Source organism: Manis javanica, chromosome 2 (genome assembly GCF_040802235.1).
Source record: "Manis javanica isolate MJ-LG chromosome 2, MJ_LKY, whole genome shotgun sequence".
NCBI lineage: Eukaryota > Metazoa > Chordata > Mammalia > Pholidota > Manidae > Manis > Manis javanica.
The window spans coordinates 192,830,060-192,849,394 of record NC_133157.1 but is presented as its reverse complement, the minus strand read 5'-3'; the positions used below and the strand labels follow the sequence as shown (position 1 = coordinate 192,849,394).

General features: G+C 33.9%; 1 protein-coding gene across 2 annotated transcripts in view; it reads right to left on the bottom strand.

The window, feature by feature from the left end:
• Positions 1 to 19,335, bottom strand: part of PKHD1L1 (PKHD1 like 1) — a 135,959-nt gene that overhangs the window by 87,061 nt on the left and 29,563 nt on the right. For both annotated transcript variants that reach the window (XR_012128360.1, XM_073229966.1), the window contains exons 15-23: positions 17,889 to 18,048; positions 17,464 to 17,599; positions 16,386 to 16,529; positions 14,688 to 14,845; positions 13,664 to 13,777; positions 12,072 to 12,221; positions 10,971 to 11,095; positions 6,161 to 6,324; positions 4,771 to 4,943 (exon numbers count right to left, since the gene is read on the bottom strand). Coding sequence is in view for 1 of the 2 variants with exons in the window: in XM_073229966.1 (XP_073086067.1) it covers positions 4,771 to 4,943; positions 6,161 to 6,324; positions 10,971 to 11,095; positions 12,072 to 12,221; positions 13,664 to 13,777; positions 14,688 to 14,845; positions 16,386 to 16,529; positions 17,464 to 17,599; positions 17,889 to 18,048 (1,324 nt within the window). In the remaining variant the exon portion in view is untranslated. The remainder of the gene's footprint in view (positions 1 to 4,770; positions 4,944 to 6,160; positions 6,325 to 10,970; positions 11,096 to 12,071; positions 12,222 to 13,663; positions 13,778 to 14,687; positions 14,846 to 16,385; positions 16,530 to 17,463; positions 17,600 to 17,888; positions 18,049 to 19,335) is intronic.

The window sequence follows — 19,335 nt, the reverse complement described above, 5'->3', positions numbered from 1 at the left end:
GTGGGATTTAAAACTATAAACCCCACTGCCCACAGAGATAGTAAAGGTAAGTGCCAAAAGACATATACAAGAATGTTCAGAGTAGCTTTATTCTTAAGAGCTCCAAACTGGAAAAGATGCAAAAGCTCATCAATAAGATGGATAAATTGTGGTATATTCACACCACAGAATACAGTAAAGCAATGGAAAAGAATGAACTACAGGAATCTCACACTATAGAGTAAACAAAACTAGATGTGAAAGAATACATGCTGTATTATTTATTGATGTGAAGATTAAAAACAAGAAAACTTAATGGTGATAGAAGTCTAAATAGCGGTTATATAGGGTGAGGAGTGAATAATCTAATGACAAGGAGAAGGCACAAGGAAGGCTTTTGAGGAGCTAATGGCTTTATCTGGATTTGAGTAGCACTTACATGAGTGCATCTACTTTGTAAAAATTCACGCAGTTCAGCAAGGTTGCAGGACATAAGATCAACAGATAAAAAACAATCATATGTTATTCAACATAGTACTGGAGGCCCTAGCCACGGCAATTAGAAAAAACAAAGAAATACAAGGATTCCAGATTGGTAAAGAAGAAGTCAAACTGTCACTATTTGCAGATGACATGATATTGTACATAAAAAACCCTAAAGACTCCACTCCAAAACTACCAGAACTAATATCGGAATTCAGCAGTTACAGGATACAAAATTAATACATAGAAATCTGTGGCTTTCCTATACACTAACAATGAACTAACATAAAGAGAAATCAGGAAAACAATTCCATTTACAATTGCATCAAAAAGAATAAAATACCTAACCAAGAAAGTGAAAGACCTATACCCTGAAAACTATAAGACAATCTTAAAAGAAATTAAAGAGAACACTAACAAATGGAAACTCATCCCATGCTCTTGGCTAGGAAGAATTAATATCATCAAAATGGCCATCCTGCCCAAAGCAATCTACAGATTCAATACAATTCCTAACAAATTACCAACAGCATTCTTCAACGAACTGGAACAAATATAGTTAAAAAATTCATATGGAACCACCAAAGACTCCAAATAGCCAAAGCAATCCTGAGAAGGAAGAATAAAGTTGGGGGGATCTCGCTCCCCAATTTCAAGCTCTACTACAAAGTCATAGTAATCAAGACAATTTGGTACTGGCACAAGAACAGACCCACAGACCAGTGGAACAGAATAGAGACTCCAGATAATAACCCAAACATATATGGTCAATTAATATATGATAAAGGAGCCATGGACATACTATCGGGAAATGACAGGCTCTTCAACAGCTGGTGTTGGCAAAACTGGACAGCTACATGTAAGAGAATGAAACTGGATCATTGTCTAACCCCATACACAAAAGTAAATTCAAAATGGATCAAAGACCTGAATGTGAATCATAAAACCATAAAACTCTTAGAAAAAAACATAGGCAAAAATCTCTTGGATATAAACATGAGTGACTTCTTCATGAACATATCTCCCCAGGCAAGGGAAACAAAAGCAAAAATGAACAAGTGGGACTACATTAAGCTAAAAGGCTTCTGTACAGCAAAAGACACCATCAATAGAACAAAAAGGCATCCTACAGTATGGGAGAATATATTCATAAATGACAGATCCAGTAAAGGGTTGACATCCAAAATATATAAAGAGCTCATGCACCTCAACAAACAAAAAGTGAATAATTCAATTAAAAAATGGGCAGAGGAGCTGAACAAACAGTTCTCCAAAGAAGAAATTCAGATGGCCAACAGACACATGAAAGATGCTCCACATCTCTAGTCATAAGAGAGATGAAAATTAAAATCACAATGAGATATCACCTCACAACAGTAAGGATCACCACCATCCAAAAGACAAACAACAACAAATGTTGGCAAGGTTGTGGAGAAAGGCGAACCCTCCTACACTGCTAGTGGGAATGTAAATTAGTTCAACCATTGTGGAAAGCAATATAGAGGTTCCTCAAAAAGCTCAAAATAGAAATACCATTTGATCCAGGAATTCCACTTCTAGGAATTTACCCTAAGAATGCAGCAGCCCAGTTTGAAAAAGACAAATACACTCCTATGTTTATTGCAGCACTATTTACAATAGCCAAGAAATGGAAGCAACCTAAGTGTCCATCAGTAGATGAATGGATAAAGAAGATGTGGTACATATACACAATGGAGTATTATTCATTCATAAGAAGAAAACAAATCCTACCATTTACAACAACATGGATGGAGCTAAAGGGTATTATGCTCAGTGAAATAACACAGGTGGAAAAAGAGAAGTATTAAATGATTTCACTCAAATGTGGAGTATAAGAACAAAGAAAAAAACTGAAGGAACAAAACAGCAGCAGAATCACAGAACCCAAGAATGGACTAACAATTACCAAAGGGAAAGGGACTGGGGAGGATAGGGGGGAAAGTATGGGAGAATTACGATTAGCATGTATGATGTTGGGGGAGGCACGGGGAGGGATGTGCAACACAGAGAAGACAAGTAGTGACTCTACAGCATCTTACCACGCTGATGGACAGTGACTGTAATGGGGTTTGTGGGGGGGACTTGGTGAAGGGGAGAGCCTAGTAAATATAATGTTCCTCATATAATTGTAGATTAATGATACCAAAAGAAAAAAAACAACAATCATATGTCCATATACAAAAGCAAGTATGTGGAAACCAAAACTAACAATGCAAGACTGTTTACAATTGCTTCAAAGAAAATGAAATACTGACTTACAGAACTAACAAAACATGTACAAAATTAACACCAAAATGACCATCAGTACATACCCTATCAGAATGGCTAAAATAAAAAATACTGATAATGCCAATGCTGCCAAGTTTGTGCAGAAACTGATCACTCATACATTACTGGTGGAATATAAAATGATACACCCACTTTGGAAAAGAGTATGGTAGTTCCTTACAAAACTATACATAGTATTTACCATATGACCCCATAATTGCACTGTTGGGCAATTAACCCGGAAATATGAAATTTATGTAACACAAAATCCTGTAGGTAAGTTTTCATAGCAACTTTATTTATAAGAGCCAAAAACTGGAAACAACTCGTGTCTTTCAGTGAGTAAGTGGTTACAAACTGTGGCACATCCATATGATTTAATACTCAGCAATCAAAATGAACAACTTGGAGGAACCTCAAAAAAATTATGCTAAGTTAAAAAAGCCAATCTCAATAGGCAATGCTGGTAAGATTCTATAAGGTCTGCTTCCATTTATGTAACATTGTTGAAATCACAAGATTGTAGAGATACGGACTTCGCCAGGCATAAGGGAGTGCAGGAGAGAGGGAGGTGGCTGTGGCTATAAAAGGGTAGCATGAGGGATCTGTGTGATAGAACTGTTCCATGGTGGCCAGATGAGCCTACACATATGATAAAATTGTGTACAATTATGCATATATATATATATATATATATATATATATATATATACGCACATACACACAAATGAAAGCATGTAGAACTAACTGGTAAAATCTGAATAAGGTTGGTAGATTGTATCAATGTCAATTTCCTGGTTGTGCCAGCATGTGATAGTCATACATGTTACCATTGGGAAAACATGGGTGAAAGATATAGGAATATTTCTGTATTAGTTCTTGTAACTGCATATGAATCTACAATTATCTCAAAGTTAGTTTTTCTGTTGATCTGAACATTTAACATATGCACACACTACTACATGTATCTTTCATTTGAATTTAAAAAGGACACAAAAATATCAGTCTCATATTTTCCAATTTAACTCTGGGTAAATAACTAAAGCTAAAAAATGCAATTGCCACTTTTAATGAGGAATCTTGGAAAATGGGAGACTTGACATAAATACTTTGACAACATTAAGTCCTAAGTTAGTTACTATATTTTGTTATAGAGCTAAGAGTAAAAGACTGAAAAATATTTACAAGACATTCCTCTTGAAGATACTAAGGTTAAAACATTGGGTTAGAATGGGCAAAGCAATTTTCATGGAACACTTTTAGTTTTCCAGTAATTTTAATCATAAAATTGTTTTCTTAGAAAAATGTTCTTTTTGAGACTCTAAATATAATATTCAGTTATTATTTAACCCTTAATCTTGAGCTTATCATACTTGTTTTTGGTTTGTTGTAGGACATTATATTAACTGATTGTATATTTTTGTAGGATATTATGTTTAAAAATACTGATCATATTTATAATATTGAATATTGATCTTATTATAAATAACTCAAGCAATACAAAAAAAACTGTTCATATGCTTTTGGAATTACAGAAAACTGCCCCTTTCCTCCCTGTACCAGTTTTTTTTTTATTAAGATATCATTGATATACATTCTTATGAAGGTTTCACATGAAAAACATTGTGGTTACTACATTTACCTGAGAAAAAAATCAATGGTGTTTATAACAGAAACAATTTTAAAGAATCTTAAATTTTCTTTCAATAATCTCTGTTCAACTATCTTTACAGAAACAGCCCCAAAGTTTTCCTGTTAAGTCAACATAAACACTCTTACATAAATTGTTTCCTCCCAATGATATATTTCTTGAAGTTTTTATAATGTTTAAAGTGAATTTTCATGCTCAAGTTTAACAAACTTCTAAATCTTCATTTATACTTAGAACAATTTTCTTGTCCTATTAAGGGATACATAATCTATTTGTCAGTTATCAGTAAAAATGGAAAAGGAAGTTTAGTATCTCAATGCTAATACTCTGTAAGTTGAAAACAGTAACTTGTAAAATTCCAAACTTACCTTCGCAAAACTCACAGTCATCAGGGGTATATTATAACTGCAATTGAATGAAGTCATGGTGACAGAATATTGGTTGCTCATACTTAATCCATTAATTTTAGTCTGATTCACCATGAAGTGCTTTAAAAATATTCCTTTATTTGCTAGTGCTGGAAGTCTTCTCTTTGGCATTTCTAGAGAACAATGTAAATGGGAAATAAAATTGCATTGTTTCTACTGCTAAAAAGAAAATCATCAAATAATATCTGTATGTCATGGAATAAGCTGTTTAGAATCAAATTTTAGAAAGAAGACCTTAAGGCAAGTAGTTTGTAGGGCTTGGTAAACTTCCACATCTAGAATAAAAAGCTTTAAAATATTTTGACATGTGAGCCCCATCACATGTAAAACAAAATATTTAAAAGTCACCAAGCCCTGCATTCCATGTAGTTTTTTGCTGGTCAGTTAGCTCTGCTGGGTTTTAGGTTCCCTGAATGCAGTGCTCACTAGGATGTGTGCTCCACAGAGGCAGGACCAGGGGTTTCTTGCTCTCTGCTCCTTCCACAGTACCCCACACAGCATCTGCCACAGGGTAAGGCCTAAAGGAATGCTACTTAACGAACATCTATCCCAGCACAAATCAGCTGCCTTATCCACATGCTCCACCAATCATAATGTAGGTATGGTGATACTGGATTCAAAAGGAATGACTCTAAAGCAGTAACATTTAATATTTTCCAGTTGAATCATGACCTTATCCTTGCAAACAGTTCCAAAGGAGAGGATTCCAAAACTCCTCTGAGAAATGGTAATAATTATTTTTTAAAGTGACTGTTTGGAGTTAGGTTGAGTTTTAAGAAGATCCCAGTTTAATTTTAATTATTTTATTGTCGCAGCTATATATAATATATGAGTCTACTAACATGACTAGAAAAACAATGCTAAGATTATTAGAAAAAGTTTTCATTTATAGCAGTATTGATTATCACTTTGAGTCCATGGAAAGATTCAGCTCAATCTTACTAATCAGATGTCAATGTAAATAGTTGCCTCTCAGGAGTAGATCTCTGCCTTGGTAATTGGTTTCTCAAAAATCAAACACAGCAAAATGAAAACGTTTGCCATGGTTTATACATCTGTAAACAGAATCCAGGACTACAAAAGCTCATTCTTGCTATAATGGCCAAGTTTACATTAAGGATACATTAGAACCTTAAAATAATCACCTGGCCTTATTTATTTAAAAAAGAATGTATTTTAAATAGCAATATTACTGAGAAATAAGAATGACTCATAAATATTTAAAGACTAATATTTCTATACCACAAAATATAAATAATTTTCCATGGTTAAGATTTTACTAAAAGACAGATTTAGAAGGTTTAAGTATATACAAAATGATACAACCTACCATCCCATGTTGGAATTGTAGATGTCTCTCCAATGTATACTGTATCTACATAGAAAGACTGTGATTCTGATGCTTTCTGTAAACTAATGCTTTGAAGGGAAAAGTTTGTCCCAGTGCATTTGGTTTGTATGAGGTCCAGGAGGTCTATACAAGTGTAGGTCCAGCTGAAATATGGTTGATTAATTAGGTGTAGAGATCAGTTACAACATTTAAAGTAAAAAGTATTAAAATATTAAAGAGAGGTTTTCTTTTTTCCAAAAGACCATCAAACCTACTTTATTAGCACAAGAAAACAGCGGTAACAGGGGAGAGCAGATAGAAACATTGGCAGTAAAAGATGTAATGTTGCATATAAATATAGGTTTTCTTTTATTTGCAGCCTTGGCAATAGCCATAGGAATATAAAATATTCTGTAGTAACAGGTAAGAACTAAGAAACATACACCTTGGCACAGAATACATAAAGCAAAACCAAGAAACAAGAATGAAGTTAACTATTTTAGTAAAAAATATCAGCGGTTGAAAATAAATTCAGTTCAATACTAAACAGCAAAACTGGACTTGATATAACTGCAGAAGAGCTCACTGGAGTTGCATTGTCACTGTTCTGAATGACAAAATAAGGTGATAAGTTATTTATAGTATAGTGCCTTTTCATTTTGTAATTTAGTTTCAGATTTTCCTTTAAATATTAACTGTACTGAAATTCCATAAAATACAACTAAGCAATTCGGCTATGAGAGTTTGCGACAGACAAATACTGTCATCCAAAAACTAAACTAAATACAGTTTAAGAATACTCTTTGTATCAACTATCACTACAGTTATTAATTGACCAATTTGTTTGGGCACCTATTCCCATGTCCTTCATGGTTTGCAAACCCACCTCTAATGCATCAAAGCTTGGCTTAGACAGATGTATCATTTTCAGAAAATTATATGCAGAATTACATTAAGTTAAAGTGCTCTCTAAATAAAAGAAAATCATTTAGGGCCTCAGTAGAATTCTCCTCTAATTTTCCATAATGCTAAAAACATTAAAACTATTACTGAGGAAACTTGGTATACCGAACAGACCCTTTGTAAGAGAAAAGGAGCCTACAAATGATATCAAAACATAAGGGAACAGCACACTGTACCTTTATGGCTAGATAAATTATTTCTGAAAGAAAATCAGATTTTACTTTTCAGTTTTTGAAGCTTGACTTACAACTACAAACATCATCATTTTGGGGAGGTTAGAGAACAACTCTTGGGAAAACGGCACTTTTGACATTAACAATGTATTGAAAATAAACTAAAGGTAACTCATCTCCTTGATCTAGGTGGATTATCTGACCTAAATAAAAGCAGATCAAGAAATACCTAATGGGAACAGGAGAGTTTACTTTGCCTTGACTGGTAATAGTTTTAACCAGAGAACCTACTCTTGTAAAAATCATGGCGTCTTGTTTAAAGGGCTTGTAGCATTTAGGGTAAAAGAAGTTCAGTTCCATCAAATGTACTGCATCTTCGAATTACTGCACAACAGATAAATTATAGGCTAAAAGGAAAGACCTGTTTAGTTGTAAGATAAGTGATGGTTTGACTAACATGGAAGAACTGGGATCTGTAAAACATTCCCAAATTCTGTTTCAGTAGAGTGGAATGTGTGCAGATGGTGGACATCAAAACTAAAATTGTGATTCCTGATTCTGCTGTTCAGTTTGGGCATACAGGGAATGGTTACAGAAAAAATGTACTGTTAGGTGTCCCCTCAAGAGGACTTCTCCTTCATAATGATCAATAATAGGATGGATTATCCATAATTATGAAGCAAACTGGGCATGAGGCAGTGTATATTCATTCTGTGTATGGACTTCTCATGCACCTTGACGGTTAATGTGGGTAGGGCTACCTTAGCCCTGGGACTGTTGTTGCCTATGTGATTGCCAACAGAGAGGCTGTGACCTCTTTTGAGCAAACAATTACCCTGTGGGATTGCAGAATTGTCCACACTCATTTCATTTATCTGAGAAGCTAGCTTTGGTCCCATTTCATGTGCTGGATTAAACTGTGCAGTAACCTTAAAGGTACATATTTGTGCATGGCAGGGAGGTGGGGGGTGGGATCAACACCTTCTTCAAAACTCCTGCCTGTCTCTGTTTGTATCTCTCTTTTTCATCCTATCTTCTTCATCTTCTGTGGCAAACAAAGATGGATCAAAGGTATAAAAAATGCCAAAACTGTACACACAGCAGCCAAAGGCTGTTCTAACAAATGCCATCAGAGGGCTAAATCTGAAGTGTTGGGAAAAGGGCATTTCTTAAACATCAGTTTGGGAAGATGTACTTTTCTTTTGCTAGGCAGGTAGAAATTGGTTTTGATTTCTTGCTTTAAGTTTTCATTGGAAAACAAGAACTAAGATTGTCCTGCAACTTTCTCAGAGGGCAGCTTCCTATAGTTCTGTGCAAACACTGTCCATCTCATACACAGGGCTCACCCAACTCTCTCTACTGAAGTCCACTTTAAGTTCTACCAAACGTCAGTATCTGATGAACTTTCTGTCTTTGTGTAACAACAACTTTTCTTACCTTACATCCCACAGAAGCATGTCTAGATCTTATTCCTGGGGTAAGACACAAATAAGTATCTTTCTTTCTAATGCTTAGCAATCTAAGGAATGTCAGTGGCAGAATTTTCATGTCTCCTGAAGAATTCTTTGAAAGGCTTAATACCCTTATTAAAGATGTTCTCTTTGACAAACATTTGTTGAATATCTACATTTTAACTATGGCTTCCTTCCTCATAACTAAAGACATTCTGACACCCATATTTAAACTGGGTCACAGTTGTCCCCTCTTCATTCACTGATAAGGATATCGGTAAGCATTAGAACCACATGCTTAGGACTGGATGCTAGCGATGCATTATCACGATGATGTTTTATTTTGAAAACTGAAGACTATATAACTTCCCTTCTTTCCTTAACAAAGGCCATTCCACTTTTGCATGGAGGAAGTTACAAGCACTGGCGAAACTTTACAAGTTTCATGTTAAACAGCTGGGTGGGGGCACAGGAGGGGATGTATATAAAGGCATCTGCGTCCAGGCCCAGTGGTGCCAATGGGCTCTGATGTGCTCCCACCCACCTGCCTGGTCCTGTCTCCTGTCACTTCTCTTGTCACTACCCCAGTGAGGGTGTCTTGTTTCCTCCTAATTGAACCTGGGGACCTAGCTCTACTGGGCACATGCAGACCCCACTCTGCTTGTCTCACCCCTTCACTCTTTACACCAAGCCTGTGGGGGATCCATGTAAATAGTTTTTTTTTTTAACCTTTAAGAAACAAGGTTGAATCTAAAGTAGTTCTTTGAATTTTGGACTATACACATTCCTAAAGGAATGAAATGAAAGCTGGTCCCTGTATCTTGAAAACAATGTTTGGCTGATATAGAAGACAGGAAGCTTGAAATTGAAGAGCTGGGAATCAGCTTCTTCATTCAGCAACTACTTTCTCCATTAAGACTGCCCTTTCTTCCCATCTTGTTATTCCCATCTCTCTGATCATTGTATTTGTTTTAATCTCTTCTCTTTCTCTTGCTTTGTTAATGGTTAGCATTTGATCCTTTTCTAACTTCGGGTAATTTTCTCTCCCCTCCTGTCTGAGTGGTTAAGAGGAGGCACTGCTTCTGTCTTACACTTGTTCCACACCTGGCAGTTCTGAATTATCATAATTTCTTCCCTATAATGAAAACAGAATAGTGATCTCCATATCTTACAAAATGATGACAGTTTAAATGATGCAACTGTATAGATCTATACAAAATGACTTTTATGTAGCTATGACAGATAAAAAAACCCACAAAGTAAACATATTCAAAATCTTTTTAAGACAAAGAAACCCTACCACGGTTTTTATGACATAAACTTTATATGAAATAAAAACCTAAAGTTGTGGAGAGAAAATGTTCAGTATCTTTACAGGGGTGATGATTACATGACTGTATACATTTGTCTATCTCACTGAATTATACATTTAAAAACAGTGAAGTATGACTTTATGTAAATTATACTTCAATAAGCATGACTTTAAAATTTATAGGTAATACTTTATAAAATAGAAAACATATATGTGTGTATATGTCTTTATTATTACTTCCATTATATGTGAAATTTTTGTGTGTATTGTATATGGAAATGTCAGGGCTGACATAAGTTTCAGAAGATAAAATGATTAATAAAAACCAAAACATAATTACGCAGAACTAACTTGTTCTTAAGGGTATGACAAGAACAGTCATTAAATAGTTTTTTTCTAGGGTCATTTAGTTTCTCCTTTTATATTTCTCTATTTTCATTTCCATGGGTCTAACTTTTGGCAAACCAATCCTTTAAAAATATCTTTTCTCCCTCCAAAATTTTGGAATATTCACTGAAATATTTCATTTTCTCCACTCATACACAGCAAGCCCTTTTTTTCAGTGATCAAAGTCTAATGTAGACAATATTGTGATAAACCAGTCCCTTTCCACTTTCCTTCAGTAAATAGGAACATTATTAGATTTAATAATAAAATATTTGAATTCCAAAATTTACCATTGTTTTCTCTGTTAAATGGTCGTGGATAATAATGACACTAGACCGATTTTTATTTTTTAGTCTATAGATGTGTTTTTGGCATAACTATTTGTTAGAAAGCTTACGTAGAAAGTAGGAAAATTGCAGTTATTTTACTCACATAATCAAAAACAAACAAGAAATGGGTTTTTCATATCCACAGTTTACATACTATAATATAACTGAAGTTTTCAAATTCATAGAGTAACTTACTTGTTTCCATAAGCAAAGTTATATGTAAATCGTATATCAGTGCTTCTAGTAATCTTGCTTTTGTCTTGGTATTGAAATTTTACAGCAATATAATTTGCCAGGAATCCTTTGTAAGCAAGACATAACTATATAGAAAATATGAAAAGTAACATTATCTTACTTTTAAATTGTTTTACAGCAATTCAAATTAACTCAATCCAATCTAATAAATAAGTATTGAGCAGTTTCATACAAAATGTATCAGAACACAGAGAAAAGAATGATCAGGTTCAGCCAATTAGATACAGAATAACTGGGGAAGATTTTCTAGAAGAAGTGGAGTTGAAGTGCCCTTACAATTAATGATTAATTCTTTATTGTTTTCTTATATATGGTTTCCTTTAAAAGTGGAAGTAATTCACTCCCTATAGTCATGGAGCTACCTAAGGTTTAAATCCAGCTCCAGCTGAACTCTACAGTAACTTTAAAAGTCCATTATACATAAAGAGAGAAGAGAGAGAAACATTCAGGTAGGTTAATTGGGATGTGAATACATTAATTAGAGATGGAGATGAATGTCATTGTAAAATAGTAATTAATACCACTTTTAATGGTCCAGAACGCCTTAAGCATACCAAATATATATAGAATTTAGAGATTCACAACATGACACAATTTGCGAGTTAAAACAAGAGAAAAGATAATCTATGATTGCTAGTCTTAAATACCTATCCTAAAACTGTCATCCCTGCTCATGATTTTTCTTCACTTTCCTTGGTTGGATAATTCAAGTTCACTCTATGATGGAATCCATTTTTGTTTCTTTTAACTAATTAAGATATATTAAGGTGATTATACATTTTTAGTTTTTTAGCATTCAAATTTGTGTGCAAAAAAGTTTTCCTGAAATTATGACATAAAGAAGAATATATATTTTTTATATTTCTTTTTTTGAGAGTCAACAGAAGAGGAAATTACAAGGACTCAGAATGTGAACTGCAGTCCTGTCCAAGGTGACGTGACTTCACATGACAAGCACTTTTCCCTGTCTAAAAATGTCATGAAATTTTATTATCTAAGTATTTTACAGATTTAATTAGCATATCATTTTGTTGCATTTACCTGATTATAAGGAAATAATAAAATGTCTCCATATGGTCGTCCATTTGGTTTAACATCTGCTGAGTCAAAAAGAACAGCTGGGTTTTTCAGGGAGTAACGACCACAGAAAGCATCAGTTTCAGCCGTCTTCTGTCCTCTAATAATAGGTCCCTATAGAAACAATAATATTTCTAATGAAACATGACTTACTCTCCTGCTTTATTTCTGAAATAAAGTTGTTCAGATTCCAACTTGGATCCCATTGCCTCCCAAACGACTTCAACGTGAAACGTTCTCTTTCTTTGAAATTCTAAGTCTCTCATCCTGTATCACTCGTTTGGATCTGTAATATAGAATCCCTGTATTTGTATTTGACTATTTTCCAAGTCCTATCTTTCTCCTATCACGAACTCCTTCATTCCTCCCACAAATATTTATTCGGTGTTCATGTGGGCCAGTTTGTTTGGTTTTGCTTTTTGTTTGATGTTCAGGGTTCAAGTAGTGAAGAACACTACCCCTACTGATAGGAGCCCACCACTTCAGGACAGAGGAACTAAGGATTATAATACTGGGGCTGAAGGCAGGCATCTCACTCACATGAAAGCATCAAGAAATATGACTCAGAGGAAGTGGCATGTGAGTTGTCAGGAATTACTTAAAAGGGAAAGGGGATTAATGGGCTTCAGAGAGAAGGTAAACTATGTGCAAAGAAGCAGAGATGTGAGAAAGTGGTGCTGGGAAGTACAAACAGTGACAGCAAGGTGGAGCACAGAATGTGTGCTGTGATGATGGTGGGAGATGAAGGTGGATGGAGGACACAGTAAACTATCTGTGCACTTCCCACGGTGGCTAGGATAGATTTAGGATAGGAAAACCCAAATAGATGTATATTTATTACACTAAGTTTAAAAAGTAGCCCATTAAATAGAAAGATTTTTTTCTTTTTTTCCAGTAATAAATCTGCTTATGTAAAGCATCATGTGATACATTTTTAAGGATTCATATTTATTTTAGGGTATTGATCTGAATTGAATAACTAGCTTATATATTTCTTATTCTTATGGTATTCACTTGGAAATGGTGTATATCTGTCTCTTCCTCGAATCTTCAAAATAAGAATTAAAAAGATAAGAGTAAATTTTTCTTTAAATTTTTCTTCTATACATCAAAGAAAAATCCTTATACCTCACCAAGAAAGAAATAATGACTAGACATGGTACAAACTGACCAGAAGTTGATCTCAAAAAACAAGGGAAGTAAATTTGCTATAAAATGTCCTACTACAAATTGTATTCTCTGAAGCCAGTGAGGAAGAAGGATTTAGTCTGCATCCAAGTGAAGAAAATAACAACAAAAAAAACCTGTAGATCTTATATTTGCCCATCTTGCCTACTTTCTTTTGATCAAGACAATTTACATGTGGTGGAAATATTGTTTTCACAAATGAATCATATTACAATGCAGTGAGATGCTAGAACAGACCTTACCGATGTATAGCGAAATTATTTTTGCAATTTGACTTTGATAAAGGAATTAGTGCTAGTTCAAAACAGAAATTCCAAACAGTTATATGAATTCTGGTTCAGTTTTGTAGTTCACTTAACATTCCATACCAGGTTAAAATCATTTTCATAGTCTCTGAAGTATTTCACAACAGGTCCTTCTTCAAAATTTGCAATTTGTGGTGGACACTTGGCTGTAACCATTTCTTCCACTGCTGCCTGAAACTAAATTAATAATGTGACCTTTAGTAACTCCTTTTTCATGAAGAGTTAGAACATTAATAATTACTCATTAGTTATAATAGACATTTGCATGAGATAATTCCCATATTTTAGCCATAATTATGAGACAATTTCCTAAATAATTTTAAGTTAATAGGTGATCATTTTAGTGTCCACTGACTTTTTTAAGAGTTTTATTTTAGAATGACAATAGTAATATCCATTTAGCTAATATTAGCTTACATAGTTACTAGGTTAGGTAGACACATTTGTTCAGTAATTTTTAAGGTGAGCAATGAGGCAAACCTAAATGAATTAGCACCAGTTAAACATTCCAAATGAATAGTTTTCCCAATTAATTCAAAATTAACTGGAATAAACTACACATTCCAATGCATTCTGTTTTTCAAAAGAAGAGATACAGACACTGTAATGAAAGCCTGTATTTACAATTACTTAAAAAATAATACAATCCTGGATTATACAGTAATCAGTACAGTTTCATGAGGTCTCCAGCAACATCCAAATCTACTTCTCTGGCAAAGCACATATGTAACTGGTGTTTATGATTAAGAACTTGAGATAATATATGGTCTTTAATCACCAAACATATAGTAACTTCACCTTATTGTACAGGTAGCTATCAAAATTCAGTAACTCATAAGCAAACATTCTTTCTTTATGAACAGCTGCCAGGGTTAGAGATACACACTGGATCCTGTTGGCACAGATCTAAGAACTCCCCTTTGTTCCCTCTGCTTTGTTATATTTCTTCCCTTCTCTGCTGACTGTGAGTTGGCTCCAACACAGCATGAAAAGTAGGAGAGTGTGCTACTAGTCCTTAAAGTGTTTTTTTTTACAGAAAGGTGACATTTAAAGGGCTTTCTGTCTATAAAATTAACATAGAGCATACTTCGGCTTCTGATGACCATGGGGTAAGAGGCTTAGCAGTGATTCCATCCCAAGTCAGTGTGAATGTGTCCAAACTGGGTTTTCCTTTAGTTTGTTCTGTAATATCCAGTGTGACATTACTCCCCTCAAATACTTCATAACCGAGCAGATCAAAGTCTCCTACAATGAAGTATCACACAGAATTTCAAGAAGTTAATTAAAAAAATATCAATATATCCATAATAGACAAATTTAACAAAACTGGTTTTATTTGGAGTGGTATTATCACAAAAAAGGAATGAATATAAGGAAGATTAGATAATTGAATTTGAGAAGATTCATCCATAGGAGAAATACCAAAACAGCAGATAAAGTGTTTGTTCATTTAATTGTCTGATTCTATGGCTTAAAAGAACTATTAGATAAAAAGAGGGAGGCACTGGACTATGAGATAAAGATCAATGGGCAGTAGGATATTCCAAAAGTTTTTTTATTTTTGTTCCAATAACATTATCTTAGTATATGGACTTGACCGAGACACTGCTATTTTCTTTAGCCATGAATAGAGTACAAAACTGAATTCCAGGAAACAGCTCCAGGCCTGTGAGACTTATTTAGACAATGTTAATTTGAGAGAAATAAGGCCTTGTCCTAAGATATTTCTCTTTGGGAGGATGATTTATCAGTGGAATCCATTGAACTTCTCTATTTGGGTGAAGTTGTAGAATTGTCCCAGTTATCATTTTGGTATCATATTTCTTACAGTCTCTGCTGAGGCCTTGAAATTGCTCTTTGATGTATAAATATGTTCCTGGGAGAAAAAGAGTAATGATATCCTCATTTATATGGCATCTTGACAATATAACCTTTGAGAAATTTTTAGCACTTCAATCCATGTTAAACAAAATTCTTCACCCTCCACTCAACAATCAAATCAGTAATTTCATAAAAGAGACATAAATGTTGAGTAACATTTTATTTAAATAAATTATAAAATAATGACTGCCCAAAGAATAGTAAATAGATTGCCCACATATTCAGGGATGTGTTTCATGAGCTAGATTATCTCAAATACCCAAATTGGTTGCTAAACTTGGTTTTAAGGTTTGAAAATATGAAACATTAATAGGAAGTTACCAGCTATTATTTTAAAAGGGTAAAGAGGTTGAATAATTAAGGAACTGTTTTATTAAACACAGGTGAACTGTTTTCTGAGTTTTGGTTTTGTTTGTTTCACTTTGGGACTCTTCAGCAATTTTAATATTCTAATGAGCTCTGTCAATCTTCAAGAAGAAACCAAGGTATGCAACGTTTCCTACATGATTTGGACCACAGAGTCCTTTCCATAGGCAAGATCTGGCCAGCGTAGTGTCTCCTAAGCAATATGGATTTACTTAAATTTCATAACCCAAATTAATATTTCACTAATTTTTGTTAAATATAAAGTAAGCTATTATACTAATAGTACATTTGTAGTATATAGAATGTGCTTCTCATTCATTGGAGTTGTATATTCCTTGAAATACAACTGAAATTTAGATTACAATAGGAAAATTTAACCACTTCATTTCTATTTCTCCTACAATTGATCAAGGCTATGAATCCAATTTTTTCCTCTGTCATTCTATGAAGCTGTTATCTTTTTGAATGGAGTTGGACAGGATACAAATTTGTTTCCTAGGAAAACTTTAAGATAGTGCGAAATGAAATACATGCTTACCTCTAGTTGATATAAAGGTTACCATGTAAACATAGCTTTGGGGGGTTTGTGTTCTTATTACTCGAACTGTATCCGGTTTAATAGACCAAAGATCATTTAAGGCTGATTGCAGTATGAAGTCAGAAGCATCAGCAGGTAGCAAGACTTGGGTTGAATTAAAAAAAATTAAAGTCAAATGATTATAGGCTTTAATCAAAAAAAAAAAAAAAGAGTTGAAATCTCTCTGCACTACCACAGCAATACTGTCTTACATCCAAATTTTTTAAAGCACCTATTGATACCATAAAAGTTATCATTGAATTAAGTTGTGTTTTGAAATTGGTTCAATAATAGTGACTACTTACTTCACTGGACTGTAATCTCTTGAGAAAAGTTTAAGTAACTAATATTCACATAGTACTAAGCATTATATTTGCCAAACAGTAAGCACTCATCAATATTTACTTATTGAAACAACAGAAATAGAAAAATCTATTTTTTCAGGATTTATTATAAAATATAGAAATACAATGTTTTTTATTAACAGATAAAATAGTATCTCATAGGTGTATCACTTAATGTTTCCCACATGGTTTGGATCACAGAGTCCTTTCCATAGGCAAGAGCTGGCCAGTATAGTGTCTCCTAAGCAATTTGGATTTACTTAAATTTCATAACCCAAATTAATATTTCACTAATTTTTGTTAAATATAAAGTAGGCTATTATACTAATTTATAGCACTTGAAAAGCTGAAAGAAATGTTTACTTCTCTGTAATGATGAATTTCATTCTTATTATCTTAACCTACACCTTTGAATCGAGTCACAGATATATAAAATATTTATTTGCATTTAGATATACATTTATCATAATCCTTATGAAAGAAAATGGTAGTATATGCCAAAAAATTGTTTTAATTGATGCCATTTTCTATCCCAGTCTAAAAGTTTTTCTTCATACTATATATATTTTTGCTTCTTTGTCCACCATACTATTAAAACTGTTTTTCAGATAGTGTAATTTGACTAGAGCAAATGCTTTTTAATAATTTCATGTATATGTGAAGAGAAAGTCTCCCTTATTTTTTTTATAACTTACCAGTTTTTTCCATGTTATAGATCAATCTATACTGGTAAAGTGAACATGAATCAGCTTCCACACACGGGCTGGTTACCGTGATTTTCTGAACTTCACTCGTTGCATTCATTGTTTCCCAGTTTTCCAATGTTATAACCTATTTTCCAATTTTAAAAAATTGAAAAACACATTTTAAGAGCACCATAAGTCAACTATTCAATGCTTCGTTATGGCTCTATGTTACCGCAAATGATAAAATATTTTAAGGTTTAAGTTTTATTAAATAACAACCCCTTAGTTTATTATACAGATAGTCAAACCTATAATTCAATCATTTTCCATAACTGCTTACCCCCAGTTTTTTACCTAGTAAAATTAATAACCAAATAGAGCTCCTATCTTTGAACACTTACTTTCTATAAAGTTAATTTATAATTATAGCAAACCTGTATTTCCTGAACAGATGTTGACTGGGATTTGATAACTTGTTCTTCATTTACTGAGTCTTCTGTTTGTTGTTCAGTATAGACACTTCTATGCTGGTACAGTCCAACCTCAACAAAAGCACTTAATCTATACTCTTGCAGCAAGATTTCAATATAATATCTGGAAAACAGAGTAACTAAAGAATATAACTTTTCTCCAGAGCACTTGTCTTGAATTCTTTTTTCAATGAACAAAGTTTCAACACAATATAAAACAACTGCCTGTTGAATGGTTTATTTATATTGCAGTATCCCTGATTTTAAATATTAAAATCTTTTAAATTTCAGAGCAGTTGACTAAAATAAAATGATTCTGTAAGATATCTGCATTATACTTATTCCCATTCATGATGAGTTCATTCAGTTTTGACAATAGGTATATATTGAAAAAGATACTATCCCCTATTCTTTCTTAAATTAGTTTAAGACAAAATTACATTTTAGATTATAATGTAGACTCCTTGGCATAAAAACACAGAGGACAGGCAAAGGTTAAATACTTTAATGTGTGTAAGAAAATGATAGGCACACTTGGACATATCATATATTTCCTATCTGAATGGTTGTATGTGTCAGGGATGAATGTTTCTACTTGCTTTCTTCAAATACTGGCTCCACTTGTAACTTGGGGAAGTAAAAAATTACCTCAAGAAACGTTACTGATTAAATTGACTATGGCCTTCCAAAAAGCAAGATGGGATTCACACCTTATATTTGGAATTCTTGACTTCTAAGGCCGCCTGCCTGTCATCCAGTTGTCTATGCAGGATGAGGAATTCCCTGGCCAGCTGCTACAGGTGAGTGCAAAGCTACCGCTTTTCTACCTGAATATTCATCAATCTCACCATTGCTCCCATCTTTGGAGAGGCCAGCTGGGAGATCCTATAAATTGCTTCATATCATTCAACAGATACTCTCTTTCATATGGAGGTTAAGTATCCACAGTTCATGATAACTCTGAATGAAGGACACTTATCACCTGCCATCCATCTAGGCTGATGGGTCTCTGGTTCATCTCCCTCAGAGAACTGCTACTGAAGGATTACAGCAGGCTTTTGGCTGCCCTGAGAGCCTGTTTGCCAGTTCTGCCTGAGGTTGGCAATGCAATTTAACGAGCAGGACTCAAAAGAGGAACCATTAAATTCTGTATCCTCCCTGGCGCTTAAAAACATTTGTTAGGCACTTTCTATATGCTAGATGCCATACTGAGCAATTTACATTATTACCTTTAATCTTTACAAAATCCTATAAAATCTAAATTATTATTCTCTGTGCACATGAGTCACAGAGACTTAAGAGAGTTTTAAAGATTGAGAGATTATTTAACAATCCTACTGAGGTAGGATTTAAAGTTGAACAGGGTGCCAAAGAAACATACACTTAGAGATGGAACTATATTATCTGAGTA